Genomic DNA, 17452 nt, shown 5'->3' with positions numbered 1-17452 from the left:
ACATTATCAATTCTGCAATCAATAGATCTAATTTATGGACTCATTGTAAAGTGTCAAAAAATTAAGATTGCAATCATACTCAATTGCTACACAACTTGAGATTGAATCTTTCTCCAAGTGGATTCTTAAGATTGGTGATGGTAAATTAGGGTAACCTCATGATGGATATGTAGATATAAAATTGCTAAAGAACTTTCAATCCTTTAGTATGATGATCTTTTTATTGCAATTGTGCATACTATTTACACAAACCTTTTAGAAAATTGGTCTAATCCCATGTATTTCACTTCTAGAGCTATTCTTGCACCAACCAATGATGTGGTTAACAAAGTAAACAATTACATATGCTCAATTTTTCCTAGAGATCCTGTAGAATATCTTAGTTCATACTTAATTTCTTTGTGCTCCTACCATAATGATTCCCTTGATCAATTGCAGACTCCAGAATTCCTTAATAGCATTGATCATTCAGGTGTTTCCCCTCACAAACTAATTTTAAAAGTTGGGATGCCTATAATGCTTATTAGAAATGTTGACCAATCCATAGGCCTTTATAATGGCACTCGAGTAATTATTGAGCATTTAGGTGATGACATCATTGAAGGACGGGTGTTGAATGGATCAAATGTGGGTGACAAGGCTTTGATTAACAGGATGGATATGACTTCTTCAAAGTCGCGATTACCATTTAGATTGTAAAGAAGACAATTCCCAGGGATTATATCTTTTGCCATGACTATCAATAAAAATCAAGGTTAATCACTAGATCACGTTGGATTGTATTTATCCACTTCGGTTTTCCTCATGGACAACCCTATGTTGCTTTATCTAGAGTTAGAAATAAGGATGGATTAAAAATTTAGGTGATGACATCATTGAAGGACGGGTGTTGAATGGATCAAATGTGGGTGACAAGGCTTTGATTAACAGGATGGATATGACTTTTTCAAAGTCGCGATTACCATTTAGATTGTAAAGAAGACAATTCCCAATGATTATATCTTTTGCCATGACTATCAATAAAAATCAAGGTTAATCACTAGATCACGTTGGATTGTATTTGTCCACTACGGTTTTTACTCATGGACAACCCTATGTTGCTTTATCTAGAGTTAGAAATAAGGATGGATTAAAAATTTAGGTGATGACATCATTGAAAGACGGGTGTTGAATGGATCAAATGTGGGTGACAAGGCTTTGATTAATAGGATGGACATGACTTCTTCAAAGTCGCGATTACCATTTAGATTGTAAAGAAGACAATTCCCAGTGATTATATCTTTTGCCATGACTATCAATAAAAATCAAGGTTAATCACTAGATCATGTTGGATTGTATTTGTCAACTACGGTTTTTACTCATGGACAACCCTATGTTGCTTTATCTAGAGTTAGAAATAAGGATGGATTAAAAATTTTAATCCATGACTTTGAAAATCAACCACTAACTACTACTAAAAATATTGTTTTCTACAAAATTTTGGGCAACATTACAAGTTAATTATAATATTCTTTTCATGTTTATTTCCAATTTGCCTTCAAAGATAGTATTTCATTTATTAAGAGTTTGCCTCTTTTGCAAAGTATATCATTGTATCCTTTCAGGTGAATGAAGCACATATTTAACCATATGGCTAATCACAAGCATGCTCCATAGCTATAACTATACTTATTAAGAAGCTTGAAACCTCTTTTTGAAGGCAACTGCACTGTGCCAAAAGTTTAGGGGGAAAGTGAAAGAAACTACTCTAACGTAAGACCCTTTCTCTTATACTGGCACTTTGAAAAATTTTGTTTCGGAGCTTATGATAATATATCATCCACTTTTTATAGCTTGAAGTTTTATTACCAAGGCAAGGATAAGATAGGCACAATCTCTCTTGTGTTCATAGACCACGTTGCAGCACAGTTATTAAAGCACTCTGTACATGAATTGATGCAGCATTCAATCGGACCAAATTTAAAATATTATGATATATTTTATATTAGATTTATTAAAATAAAAATTTATAAAATTTAATAATTTTTTTCATTTTTAACCTAGTCTAAATTTAATTTAGAGGCTCTAATTTGAACTGTTCAAAATATATTTAAATAATCAATATATAGCAATTATAAATACTAAAATATTCTTGTGCATCGCATGGGGTAAAATACTGGTTCATATTTAAAAATGTTGTTCCTTCCAATTTCTATGTATAACATCAATGTAATTATTTTAAACTCTTTAAAAAAAAATTTAATAATCTACTTATGACTTGTTTTCAAAAATATATTTATATCTTGAATTTGATTGATTAAAGATAGTTTCGGGAAGTTATAATAATTCTTTGCATGTATGATTTAACTGATTAAGGGAGTAACATTTGTTGCAATCCTTTACATGTCTTTAGTGATAATACAAATTATTCATATATTCATATGAAAATGAGTCATAAAAAGCATTGCCATTAAAATCAATGAGAGGATCATGAAAAGTTCTTAAACTTATTTCCCCTGAATATGCTAGCTGATAATATCTTTAGGAGGCAAATTAAATCTTCTTCGACACCAAATTTTGTTTCATTGTTTTGACGTTTTGTTAATCAGCATTTGGAGTAGAAGTCACTGTCACATCGTTTTATAAAAAATAGAAAACAGTTAAAATCCATGTAAATACCAAAAATTAAAATTGAAAGAATCATTTTATATTAGGCCCGATAATCCTAAAATACGACTATTAGATTAATTATATACAAAAGAAAAGTGGCAGGGAAAGAGTTAGCAAGATTGGCCTGTGGTGAGAGACAAGTCGGGAGAGAGGCAGAGAGAGGGATGATGGGGAGAATAATCAGGCTGAGCCCCAGAGAAAGCACAAGATTTTATAGTTCAAGTTAATGGACAAGATCAACTGCCAGAGAGGGCCACAGACAAGTCTAGGTTAATTGTATCTTTGCCAGAGGAGGAACAAGAGATGAATGAGACGGCTTCACTAATCTCACTGGCCGAAGAAGCGTTGTTAGTAATTGTATTGCTTCTCTTTGACGATTGATTTGGCAATGAGAGAGAGAGTGACAGCTCACACCCTCTCCCCCCTCCATCTCTTCTTCTGCATCTTTATTCCCTGCGGCTGAGCCCACATTTCTGCTAACCAATTCGGTACCCTGTCAATCCATCCACACAGAATAGCTCTTCACAAATCATCCATCTTAAGATAATTTACAATTACAATAATATCTTTCACCAAAGAATTGAACGACATGTAGTTTTATTAGCAGAAAAAAGACACTTATCATTACTGCCGTTTAGGTCATTTGTCTGAGCAAGTGCAATAATAGCAAAGGGCCATTTTGACCCGCCATTGCAGGTCCTTACCAATAATTTGAGAGGACCACCGAACGTTAAAAGCGTCCAAAATAGAGGGCATTATGATTTATGACAAGGTGCAGTAAATGTTGGATTATCCCATTTCCATCATATTTCAGTGATGATTTTCCCGCTTTTTAATTATCAAATTACTACTAAATAAATAAATGGGCTTCTATGCATTAGTACATTTCATGATTTTCATATTCATCATTCATTTTTAAGTATTTTAATTTCAATTTACAACACCGCAGTTTAAAATCCAAAATATTAGTTCAGATTCGGGTACTAATTAATGCCTTCGCACGTCTCGTTAAGATAGTCTGTTTTTTCCTGCTTGACAATTTACAACTTTTTTTTTGTCGCATACTGATGTTCTTTTGTATGAACCAACTTTGCGAAATACGAATAGAAAAAGCATCAAAATTCAAAAGAGGAGGGAAGGGAGTGCATAGTACTCTAGTATGAATACGTGAAAAAGGTTAGGTTTGGGAGTATTTTTCCTTCTCCTTTTCGGCCAAAAACTTGGGAACACAGAAGAAACACAGAAAAAGCACAAGGTAACGGGAAAAACAAAGCCAATGGTTCGCATTTAAGATACTAAAACGAGATCAGAAAAACCTTAGAATATATGAAAAACAGAAGTTAAAAATCTCAATATTACTCAATAGCAGTGTTTGGAACTTACAAAGGCTGTTCCTGTTTCAACCATCATCTCAGCTTCAAAAAAATGCCATAATTAGTTCATAATTTTTTCACTTCTTCATTTAAGTATCATTCACTAACGAATAACATAATATATTGGTTATATACATTTAAAACCATGGTTGAGGCGTTTATTTGTAAATAAAAATGAAACCCTAATATAAACCTACAAGAACCAAATATATTATTATATCAGACCATACAAGCAAACTAATATATATTATATTAATATATATGTTACATGTTAAAGCTATGTTCATGACATCTCGCAAAAATATCTTAAATTTATATTGAACTTCACACACACTCTCATAACTTTAGTCACCGGGGGGGGGGGGGAAGGACTTGTGAGTAATTCTTTGCAGAAAAGTTTGAAAAAAGGACGAGACGATGGAGTCAGAACTTGACTGTAATATATTTATAGACAGACTAAATAAACCATGGAGTATCCGATACACGATGAAATTCAGAAATATTTTAGTAAATCGGACGACGCAGGATTCTGTGACTAACATCTACTAGTTTTGGCCTTGGCGGGTTTTTGTTTACCTTTTACACTGTTCATTATACAGCTTCAAACCGTCGGACCAAACCAAAATCTGATTCGACCTTTCGGTGTAGCCTGATTTTCGTCATACTGAATTCATTTTATAGTCAAAAATAATAATAAAATAAAAAGGGTAGAGAGAGAAGGGGGAGGAATCGCATGTATGGTATATATGGTATGGCATGGGTATGAGTACCTGAAGAAAATCAGATTGTTGGTGGAAAGAAGTGAGGTTAGGAAAATGTGGCAGATGAGAGAAGGGTTGAGCCTGCCATATTGATATTGCTGCAGCAGCAGAAGAGGAAGAAGAAGAAGCCTCCTTTATTCCCTTGCGCTCACCCGTTGCCTGCACATAATCATAAAAGCTGTACGGATTCGTCACTGTTGCTGCTTCACATGTTCTTTGCCTCTCTGCCACTGCTATGCAACTCCTCGTCTCCATTCTCGCTCTGACCACCATGAGAGATTCCAGACGAAAAGGAATTTCAAAACATGGCATGAAAAAAAAGTAAAACTCGCTTCGCATATTTTATATATTTTATAAATTACTTGAAGCGAAACCCCAATCTTCTTGCCTCTTTTTCCTCTCTTTCCTTTCCCCCACTACACTTCTTGACATTTGAAAGAGTCTGATATCATGTCAAAAACATCATAACAATTTGTTTATTACTAATAATGAAGCTAAGCTGACCTTTTAGGTGAGAAATCACTGTGGCTCCTGGGGGAATCTGATTCTTTCCTCATGGATTTCGAACAATGTTGAATAATCCCTCTACCACCATCTGCATCATTCACTTCATCAACGCACCCATCATCATGTTCCTCAAAAGATTGTTTTCTATGGTAGCTCGAACTCCCATCTGTTTCAGCATTATTTATTAAGAGTACATATACAAAGATGAAAAGCCTCACAGAAGGTGAGAGAGTAAAAAAGCTTCGGGTTTCATTGAAAGTTGTCATCCCAAAAGGATTCAAAAGTACACTGGTTTCCCTCATCCTTTCCATGTCTCTTTTGGCAACAACCAAAGGAAAAAAAAATTAAAAGAACTAATAAATGAGCAATGCAGATGCAGATTTCCCAAACTCGTTCATAAATGCTAGCTCTCGGAGTTTTGCTTTTGAATCTGAATGCGTACCATTAGAGGAAAAACTAATAGATAGAGATCTTATCATCGTATTCTTCTAATGTGCAAAGCAAAACGAGTATTTAATGTACGATACGCAAAAATAGGATTTCCATAACAAAAATCACACAGCATGACAGCAAAGCAACTTTTAGTACCTTGTCTACCCAAATTACTTCTCATGCTTCTGTACATCTGTTTTGAAAACAATAACAAAACATCAAGTAAGAACCAAAAACACGTTCATCATGATTCGATAGCCCAGTAAAGCCACAATAGTAAGAAATCAACCTGGAGATGGCTCTTCACGTGTGAAATAGTAAGACCTTTGACATCCATCATCTGAAGAACAAGCTTAGGCGTCGCCTCTGCAGAACCACAGCAACAAGAAATCATTCCATCAAATGCACGCGATCATATCTAGACAAGGAGTGAGAGCACAGAAATCAAAAGCGAAAGCGCGTGAGAAAACGAAGAAGACTTACTGTGATGACCTCCAAGGGTGTCAATGGCACGAACAAAGCAGCGATGAAGTTCAGGCGTCCATCTCAGACGAGGGACCTTCGATCGGATATACTGCCTCACCGATCCTTCCCTTCCACAACTGCCCATTGATATTCTCTCGATCTGCAGAAAATAAAGAGACCAGAGCGATTCTAGAATCCGAATCCCTAGCTCTGAAGTTCCAAAACCTTGTTGAAGACGCTAGCTATTCGTCTGGTAAGAGATCATGCGTCTGTGATTATTTATAAAGCAGAAAGCAGAGAGAGAGAAAGAGAGAGGGGGGCGATGAAACCAGGAGAGAAAAGGAAAGGACGAAGGAGTGAGAGAGTGAGAAGGGTCTGCAAATGGAGGAGACTCTGATTATACCTGCTGCTCCTACTGTTCCTACTTTCTACCCCCACCTGGTAGCGTTGCTAAACGTTTTCAAAGTCAGCAAAGTGCTGCTATGCTATCAATTTTTTTTATTATTAATATACCTTTCATATCAATCTGTATATGCAAATATGCAATAGTACTTCATTATATCAAATGTATGAGTCTCATGTTATAAAAAACACAATTTAATTTTTAAAATGGGTTACTTTGCATATTTATATGTTATGGAGGACGACGGGGCTCGTTGTTCAACCATGCGCTCGTAAATTTTGTATTTTATTTATATTTTTCACTTGAAAATTTTATCATTATTTTTCAAAAATAAAAATACAAGCTCAATTTAAAGTGAGCATGTCACTCCCGTCAATTTTTATTTTTATTTTATGTTTTGCAGTCATTATCAATGGATTTAATAAAAATCAAGTGAAAAATAAAAAAATATGCCCATTTCATTCAAAAATTTAAGGCATTTTTAATTGAAATTCACCTTAATAAAATAATTACATACTTTTCAACTAACCCTATCTTTTCACATTTACTCCTATTAAATACCATGTAATAAATATAAAATTATTATCAATATGGACACTTAAAAAAAAGAAAATAAATATACCTCAAAAGATTTATATTTTTAATATCTAAATTTTAAAAAAATATTTTATATTTTTTAATGGAGGAAGTAGGTAATATAAAAATGATGATTGAATGTGCGTATGATTTAGTTTATATGTATAGAGATGATGATGAAATAAATTAGATGAGGTTTCAATAAGGAGTATTATAAAAATTGGAAGAAATAAAAAGATTTAAAAAAATGATGGTGAGAAACTAAAAAAAATGATAAAAAAGAAAAAAAAAATCACGAGGCTGTAAATGGGAAGGAGGTGCCAAGAGGAGTTGCACACTTGAACGAAATGATTACAAGCCTATGCTAAATACAAAACCCTCTACCCCTTGCCATTATTGTTCTTTCAACTGCTTCCCATTGACCCTTGCCTCTCTCTGTCAGAGCAGCTGCTTTGCTAATCCTCATGCCAACGACGTCGTTTCTTCCCTCTGCCAATCCCAATCTCGCTGCTGCTCATTCCATGTTCATGATCAACTAGCTCACAAGAACAACCATGTCAGCTTCACATAATGATTCGGTCCCACCACCTAGTCCTCTTTGATTCCTGTATGTAAGCCAATCTACACTATGGTACGTTGTAATGTTGACGGTTGGTACATGAATCTCACAATAGCTACTTGATAAAATACAAGTTGAATTACGATGAATATAATCTGTGTGTGTATATTCCATCCCACGAAAGAATTAGAATGAAAATAAAAGGGGAAGCCGGAACAGCGTGGAGGAATGAATGAGAAGAGATTGTTGACTAGACATTGGGGCTAGTTCCCAAGGTGGGGCTGCCTCCCTTGTCAATGAGGCAACACGTATAGAAAGTCAAACACGCACACATGCATTCTTTAAATATTTGCTTTTTCAATCGGACAAACCAACGTCAACATCAACTGCGAAATTCAAACAAAAATCAAAAAGAACAAGATGAAGTAGAAGAAAAATGGCAGTTAAATCTTGTATCATTTAATTAATAAAATTACTCTTTTTATCTATTCTTATTAAATATTTTATAATAAATATAAAATTATTATAAAAATATTTTAAAAATAATAATAATTATACTTTAAAAGATTAAAAATATCTCACATTTTTAACATTTAATTTTTTAAAAAATATTTTATATTTTTTAACAGAGGGTGTAAAAATTAAATTTTTGATAAATTTTTTAATAAATTAATTAAAAATATATATAAATTCAAAATTTTTAATGATAAATGAATATTTAAGTATTAAATATAATTTTTTAATTATAATAAAAAATTATTAACTATTTAAATTAATATTTATAATTTATTTTTAAAAATTTTATCAAGAATTTAATTATTATTAATTTAATATTTTAGTATTTAATTGAAAAAACAGTCAGTCACACACACACACACACACATGGTTTTTCAATGAGACCAACGATCAGGAAAATCGACGGGCAAGTTGTTGCTAGGCCTGCCCCTTCACCTCTAATCACATTCACATCTGGTCCGTTTTAATTTATTGAACGGTTGAGATTTCAAGTTTAATTTATCATTTTTTTACAAAATCAATTTTAAAAAAAAATAAATTAGCCCACTAGCTGGAAAAAATCTTGTACTCAAGAAACATATACTGAATTATTAAGAATTTAAAAGTATAATCAATTCACATTGATATATAAAAAATTTATTATTAAAAATTTAAAAATTTACAAAAAGTTTTTTGTTGATACATAATAATATATCATTAACAAATATAATAAATCGATCATAATATAAAATATAAAAATATTGAATTGTTTATTGTGTTTGGTCTAATAACATAAGTTATATATGCAAAGGCCTAGTTTGAGTCTCCATTAGAACAATATTTTTATTTTTATTTTATATTTGCCAAAATAAAATTTTATAAAATTTTTTAATAAATATGCAAATCATCAATCTAGCTACACACAGTTCAAATTTAATTTAAATAGTCCAAATTTAATATTTAATTTTTTTATAATTTTAAAAATTAACTAGCTAGATTTGATCTGAACTATCTAAATTTAATATGAACAATTTGGGAAAATAATAATTTTGGGTCTTTGCACTTTACTAGAATTTTTCTATAAGCCCATGTACTTTTTTAGTATTCTAAATCTCTATAATTTTTTTTTAATATTTTAAGTTCCTCCATAAGCAGTATTATAGGGATTAAGGTATAAATGAAAAAAAGTGTAAGGACTTAAAATACTAAAACAAGTGTAAAAACTTATAGTAAAACTCGAATAAAATGTAGAGATTTAAAATTATGTTTTCCTAACAACTTTTATAAATATTTTAATTTTTTAAGTAAATATAACATTAAATATAAAGATAATTTTTAAATGATAATTTCTTTTAAAAAATTATAAATTAAAAAATTTAAATCTAATTTATTCAATTAAATTTAAACGGTGCAAATCTCATCATAAGTGACCAGCATCATGGGAAGCTTTGCCAGCAATTGGAAGTTCGATACACTTTTTAAATTTTTTTCAAGCTGCATAGCCCTCCCCTTCTCGTGAACCTTCATTACTTTTAAAATGTGTATAAATCCTTTTTTTTTCATTTATTTTCAAGGCTCACGCAGGACATCCAAAATAATACGAATGTTACTCGAAATTATATTTAGTATCATACTCCTTCACTTTAATAATATAAGATATTTTTTTTAAAATTAAATGTTAAAAAATATAAAATATTTTTAAACTTTCAAGATATAATTATTATTTAAAAAAAAATATTTTTATTGAATATATTACTTTATACTCTCTTCGTTTAAAAATACAAAACATTTTTAAACTAAATCTTACTCTAATAAATTAGTTACTTAATTTTAAACTAACTCTATATTTTTATATTTATTCTTATAAATACCCTAAAATATATACAAAGTAATTTATTCAGTGCATTTTAAAAAAACAATAATTATACCTTAAAAGATTTATATTTTTTAACATTCATCCTCTCAAAAAATATTTTATATTTTTTAATATAGGGAGTATTATTTTAGAGTGAAACACCTTATTAAATAAGGGTAAGTATGAAAAGATAAAATTAATTTAAAAATAAAAAATTATTTTATTGGATGGTAAAAGGTGGATACAATTTTGCTTGAATAATAAAAATTATTTATATAATTTTGGCAAATACTTAAAAGTTCGTGTAATTTATTGTTCGGATTGAAAGAATTGAAACGAGGATTCTGCATGACTCGCAATGTTCACAGACGTGGGTGCGTGAAATACAGAAAACACGTCTTATTTGAATAATTTATTAAAAGCGGTGACAGATAAAAATGTGTTTAGTTTAGTATGACTAAGTTTATAAGAAAATCAGTACTCCATAATAATAGTAATAATAATGAAGGAGAGAGAATTAAAGAAGGCAGGGGGGGGGGAGAATAATGAGGTGTGCAATTTGGCATGAAGGAAGTGTACAGTTGCAGGACCTCGAAATTCCAGCTTTGAGGAAGGAAGGGGTGAGATTGGGGGAAGAAATTGCACGTCAACGTGGGAAAAGGAATTCCGTACGTGGAATTTCATTTCTGCGATTTCGTCCGTTTTGTCGAACAGGGATGTATGTGCCATCAAAATCAATCCATCACCTTTCTCCTTTTTTCCCACTTTCTTTATACTGTTTTATATTTTTATATTTTATTCCCTCACTTCACACTGCCACTTTCAAACTCTTAACCACGTAACCAGTACTCAATCAGCCAGCGGTCGCCTATATAATAAAAATATTAAGATACAAAGAGTTGAGATATAAGGCTACTCAGCTGGTAAGTAATCACTTCAATTCTATTTATAATTTATTTTTATAAATTTTATCAATATTAATATAATAAAAATATAAAAAATAAAAATTAGTAAAATTTTAAACATAATTTTTAAAAATTAAATAAATTATATAATATTATTTATTTATTTTTACTTTTTAAAGATAATTTAAACATTTTATTTGAAATAAAATATCACTGTTAATCCAATAACTTATAAATTAAATTATTTTATTTTTATAAAAGGTGATCAATAAAATAAATCAAAAGAAGTATTACATTACATAAGAGTTTACTTGTCTCGCTGGAGAATTGCGTCCATTAGGAGTTGAAATAATTCAACTCAAAGATAATGAAACCGCAAGAGAATGGGATTAGAAGAGTGAGGGATGAATCATTCATATAATCTACAGTGAAGCTTCGGTTTCTTTGGAATAGACAGAGTGCCGAGTGCGTGTGTGGTTGTGGATGATAATAATTACAATCAAGAATGTTTGAATATTTTTTCCAAAATCATGATTTTACCTTAATTTTTAATTATACTTAAAATCGACTTTTTAATTGACTTTATAAATCAAGTATATCACAAAATATAACTAATTATATTTAAAATTAATCATATAAAGTAATTTCATTCATGATTAATTTCACCCGAAACTTATTTAATTCAAAGGCACCAGTGCATGGGATATTTACAACCTGTTGGGAGGGAGGGAGCGTGTGTGTGTGTGTTGGGGGAGGGTGGGGGGTAGAGAGAGAAGACCAGGAAAGGCGTTGTGGGGGGGAGGGATTGGAGACAAAGGGCATTTACTTAAGCGTAGGCAGCTGCAAGGGCTAGCTTAGCCACAACTCTTGAGGAATGATCACTCTGCCCTCTTGGCGCGTCGTCACTCTCCTGACCTGACCGCGTTGACATGGCTGGGGGCTCATCATGCCATGCGCTCCCCTCCACCCCACCCTCTCCTGTCATGTCACCTTCTCTTCTCTCATTCAAACGCCCCTCCCTATCTGCACTCCCTCGTTTCATGCTACTCGCCTTCCGTTTATTCATTTATTTTTAAAATATTTTAAAATTATTTTCAAATCATTTTTACAAAAATATTTTAAAATATTTTAATTCATATTAAATATCGTCAGCTATTCTTGAATAATAATTTTCCTATCTTGCATGGCTTAGAATTACAGTGAAGCAAAAAGTTTTTGGAGTGGATGAGTCTTTACTTGGATTTCATTTTGTTACTGGAAATGAATAAAATAAAATAAATTAAGAAATAAAGTTAAAAATAAGATAATTAAAATGTGGAGGAAAAAGGTGAACTATATTTGTAAGAAAGAAATAGTAATTTAGTTTGGAAGAAAATGTGGTGGTTCATTTTTATTTTGTTTTTTTTAATATATTTCATTTTTATCCTTTCTAATAACTAAAAGAAACCTTAATGCACAGAAGTGATCAATATCTTTCCCGCGAATGGAAATGAGCTTTGCCCTTATAATGATGAGATAAATTAAGTTAGAATTCTTCTTTTACAAAGACTAGTTGTGTCCTTGAAATTTATGCATAGGGAAGACAAATTTTTTGTTTAATGTTTAGCTAAAAATGCTTTAGATTGGTTAATTAACTGCTTTTCAAGTTTTTGATTAACCATCTCCTTAATTATTGTAAGAAAGTAATGAATGGTGAGAAGTTATACAAACCGATTTATGTTCAGGGGGTAACCAGTGTGGGTTTGGAGGGGGCCAAGTTTTTTTTTTTTTAAAAAAAATATGTACGTTGGTTTATAGTTTTTTGAGTTTTTTAAAAAATAATCTTATTATCTAGAAAAATTCATAAAATAATGTCTGCAATTAAAAAAACTAAAAATAAAATTATTTCAAGTAAAATAATATATTTTACATATTAGTTTTAACAATATAAAGAATATATAAAAATTAAATTTATAATGTAACTTTACATTTATTTATAAATTAATCACTTAAATAAAATAAATATTTAAATTTTTTAAACATCAATTTAAATTTTAATATAATTAAACAAACATTAACCAATACTATAAGCAATTGAAATAATGAAAAAATAAACTTATTCAATATTTTTTAAATAAACTTATTTTATACTTCCTCTTACCTACAATATAATTAAGCTATAAGGCACTAGTAATAACTTCATGGTTAAATTTTTTTTAAGACTGATAATATTTAAAAAATATACATATCTTTTCAATCGTACCCTCATTAAATATTATATATATATATATATATCTTAATAATGATATTGATATTTAAATATATCAATTTTTTAAAAAGAAAAAAATAAAATAAGGATATAGTTGAAAAAGAATTTTAAAACTACCCAATGCCTTGTATTTTTGACTAAATAGGACCTTTAAAATTATCATATAATATAAATAGGAGAGAGTACATACGATGTATGTATGTATGTATTAATTTGTGCATGTATAGTATATGAACGGCCATGACAATTTACCCTTTGGTATATATATTGGACAGGTTTGGGGGGCCTCCCTTGAACTGCTCTTAGGTCCACCCCTGTTTGTGTTATGAATTCTTTTTACATTAAAAAAGAAAAGACTGCAAATTATTCTAATTAGTAGCATCACCTCTCATGCTCGGAAGAGAAGAGATGTTGATTTTAACGACATGTTTAAATGGATTGTATTTAAAAAAGAAGCTAAATGATCTATTTTTCGAATGACAAGGATTTGTAAAAAAAAAAAAAAGGACATTATAATTTCCACTTTATAGGGGTGGGCTCCTTATGGGTTGCGGGGTGTGTGGTTTTTTTTTTTTTTAATAATTGACGAGATCAAAAATAAAATTATGCAGTTACAAACATGGCAAAAAAACATTCAAACATAAAAGTCCTGATGCCCTAATGGTAAATGATTAAAATCTAATATTGAAATAATGTCGGGCTTCTTTGGGAGGGGAAATCTCCTGGCGTCTCCTTCCTGATGATTGTCCTGCCCTCATAGATTGATGGCCGGTTTTCTCTTCTTCTTCTTCTTCTTCTTTTAATTTGTGAGGGCAGAAAAATCATCAACAGGGGAACACCAGGAGAGAATCTCTTTCGAGGTTTCTCCAATACATGGAGAGGGCGTGCTTGTTTAAATTCTCTCATACAACAACGGGACTTGCTAAGATAGCCACTAGTATTATAAATCCTATTTGTTATTGCAAAGTCTCTTTTCCTTTAATTTTCTAAGGAACTTTTAGATTTGATTTGGATGAAAAGAAAAATGTAAAAAATATGGAGAAGAAAAAAAATAAACAATAGTAAAATTATTTTATTATTTTTAAGAATTTTTTTCTATATTTTTCTTGATCATTGTTTTTTTCCATACAAATAAAAGGTCAGGAAAAAAAATTTAAAAAAAAAACAGAGGGAGAGAGAGAATAGCCCTAGGATCAGCATATTCGTAATCAAATCCAGCTTCCACATCACATCCATACACATAATTACATGCGCATTGTGGACAGAATCTTGTTTTGAATTCGATTATTGGTATAGACAATAATTCACCAATTAAGGGCTTCCCCAGAACTTTCTAGTACAACCAATAATTCAACAATTTATCTTCAAATATTCATCAAACCAATAATAGAGGTAGATAGACGGAATCTTGGTTTTGGTAGCCGGTTTGGAATTTTCCAAAAATGGCATATACGGTCATATATTAGTGAATTTTGAAAGTGATTTATAAGCATTATTTCAAATATTTTTTTTTATAATTTAATAGGACATACCCAGACTGCACTATCTTCAAATAATAATAACCTTTGCATTTTTTATTACCATACTATTCCCGGTCTTATTCATAATATAAAGAGAGAGAAAATATTTTTAATATATTTATATATCACGTCATTAAATTTTTATTTTAAATTACTTTTTTTACTTTCAATAAAATGTTGGAATACAAAAATATATTATTAAAATATATATATTTAGTATGAATAAAGTTAAAAAATTTTAAAATTTTAACACAGAGTTAGTGAGATTTATTTTTTTATTTAGATAAAAGATATCAAAAATAATTTATAAATAGGCTAGAAGAATAAGTTAGCCACAAAAAAGGGTGACTCACACACCACATATATTATATACTCTTTTTTTCTTTTTTATAAATCATTTATATCAAGTCTATTAATATCAATAGAAAAAAATATAATAAATAAAAGCATGTAAAATTTTAAATATATCCTTATGTAATAAATTTAAAAAGCAATGTCATGTTATTTTTTTATGAACGATAATTTTACAAAATAAATTTTAAATATTAATACTTAAAAAGTCACACTGTAATTTATAAATAAAATTAAACAGATATTTTAAAATATTTTTTTATAAATAAAATAGATGGAGTATACATTTTCATTTTCTTTTCACTGCCTAAAGGTTTGATCCTACAAACGCTCGAGTCAAGAAAAGTGCAGGTTGCCATTAGAGCTTGCAGGGCTGAAGGCAGTAACGAAAAAGTTAAAATAGCATCATTATCATATCTTTCTCCTGTATTCTTTTCGTAGCAAGACATGCAAAATGTGAGGCACTAGGAATTGGAAGGGTGAAAATACTGATATATTAATTAATAATTAAAGTTGGGGTCAAATTATGATTATAAACAAAGTATTTCATTAAGATGGCAAGATATCAATTTGACAACTGATGGACTCAAACAAAGTGGCTGACTCGGATTTTATGACAATTGGTATTTTTTTTATTAAAAAAAAAAGAGGAAGGAAGGAAGAATTTAAAGTGAAGAAGGAATGATGGAATGGAGAAAAGGGGAGGAAGGAGGAACATTAAAGAGGGAAATAAAAAGGAGGGAGGAGGGAGTAATGATAAGAGGGAGAGGACAAAAGGGATGAGGGGGAGGGAGAAGGCGACCACACAGAAGGGGGGGGGGGTGGGGTGTCCTAAATTTCACTTTTCACATAGAGGTGTGTCAGGCGGAGTCGGATCATGATGAAGCAATGGCAGCGCCTCGGAGCGAAGGAATGATGAGGATTTGCGCAGAGCAGGGCGACAGATTTGCATATACGCTCCAAATCTCATTTAATTCCTCCCTCCTTGTTCTCTTCTGTCCCTGCATTCCTTCGCATGTGTTCCCACCCTTCCCCTCTCATTATTCCTCTCACTTTCTTCCCTTTCTTTATTTTACCCTCCTTCTCTTTCTTATTACCTACCTCCTCCTTTCTCCCCACACTTTTATCTGATTCCCAATTTTAATTCACAAGTTCATCCCATTTAAAATTACACTAAATTTTTCATGCCTACTCTCATTAGTTAACAAGGTATCTCAATTTTAAAAAAATATTTTCAAAAAACACAGTATCAATGATGCACTGGAAGACTTAAAATGTCACCTACTGTCTCTTCTCTCCTCTCTGTGATCTATTTTTAACTAATTCACCGAGAGCGCAAAATTATGCTCCCTTCATTTTTAACCTTTTTTTTTAAGGTTGAATATTAAAAAAATAAAATATTTTTAATTTTTTAAGATATAATTATTGTTTATTTTTTTAAGTGTCTATATTAAATAAATTATTTTATATTTACACCCTATTAAATAAGGTAAATATAAAAATATATGGTTAGTTTAAAAATTAATAAATATTTTATTAAGAATAAAATTTAATTAAAATACTTTATATTTTTTTGAATGGAGGGAGTAAGAGATAGTTAAATTATTGATATTGTCTAAAAAAAAAATTATTAATTTACTCATATTAAATGTATTATCTTTGAAAACATTTCCTCTCTCGTATACTTGTTACTCTCTACTCATAAAAATAATGAAATAAAAAATTAGAAGAAAGTAATTTGTAACGAAGGTCATGAGTTTTTTTTTTTTTTAAAAATGACTCGTGTATGGGATTGAAAGGAGCATTTTTTAACATGATGTTTAAAAAAAGAAAAACATGTTGATTAACATGAGTTGCGTGGAGAGATTAAATTACTAGATGGAAGTGCGGGTGCAAGAAGGTGATTATTTGAGGGGCCACGTTGGGTAAGGAGGGGGAAAAAGAAAAAGCAAGAGGGAAGGATCATGAAGGAGAGCTCGGCTTCGAGGACGCCGCTACTTTTGGCTTCTGCACTCTTACCTGCCCTGCCCTCCCTCCTCCTCATTTCTTCCTTCTATCGTTCATTTCCCTGCAATCCCAATATCCACAACACGCTCAATCCGATCCAAATTTTCATGACAAAAGCATCTCATATTTAGTACCTCCAACAACATCAACATACTTTCGAGCTGTTTAACAATTTACTCAAATTTGATAACAACTCATAATTTCATGCCATTTCAACCCTTAACCGCTAGCTCAAATAGTTAAAATCTCAAGTTTTAATGTAAAATTCTGTGACACTTTCCAAGAAAACAGTGTTGGAAAGAAGCATAGGGCCCACTAAATTGATTTTGTGGTGATGGGTCTTGTC

At 30.8% G+C, this 17452-nt stretch overlaps 1 protein-coding gene across 1 annotated transcript; it reads right to left on the bottom strand.

Moving 5' to 3' along the window:
- Positions 1 to 2664: 2664 nt before the first annotated feature.
- Positions 2665 to 6592, bottom strand: LOC129323143 (myb family transcription factor MOF1-like). Its single transcript, XM_054969718.1, has 6 exons — positions 6206 to 6592; positions 6012 to 6088; positions 5879 to 5915; positions 5288 to 5456; positions 4793 to 5045; positions 2665 to 3142 (listed from the first exon to the last, which is right to left on the bottom strand). Exons 1-6 carry the CDS (start codon positions 6330 to 6332, stop codon positions 2915 to 2917), a joined length of 891 nt encoding a protein of 296 aa, XP_054825693.1. The 5' UTR covers positions 6333 to 6592; the 3' UTR covers positions 2665 to 2914.
- Positions 6593 to 17452: the final 10860 nt, after the last annotated feature.

Source organism: Prosopis cineraria, unplaced genomic scaffold (genome assembly GCF_029017545.1).
Source record: "Prosopis cineraria cultivar Desert tree isolate PC_DT_omini unplaced genomic scaffold, ASM2901754v1 PC10, whole genome shotgun sequence".
Classification (NCBI taxonomy): domain Eukaryota; kingdom Viridiplantae; phylum Streptophyta; class Magnoliopsida; order Fabales; family Fabaceae; genus Prosopis; species Prosopis cineraria.
This window is presented reverse-complemented; position numbering and strand designations above follow the sequence as displayed.

Excerpts from the sequence above, each read along its gene's own strand:
- LOC129323143 (XM_054969718.1), bottom strand. The coding sequence starts at position 6,332 with ATGGGCAGTTGTGGAAGGGAAGGATCGGTGAGGCAGTATATCCGATCG. Across the intron at positions 6,089-6,205 it reads CACCCTTGGAGGTCATCACA|AGGCGACGCCTAAGCTTGTT; the intron begins GTAAGTCTTCTT and ends GTGGTTCTGCAG. Across the intron at positions 5,046-5,287 it reads AGTGATTTCTCACCTAAAAG|AGCGAGAATGGAGACGAGGA; the intron begins GTCAGCTTAGCT and ends CATGGTGGTCAG.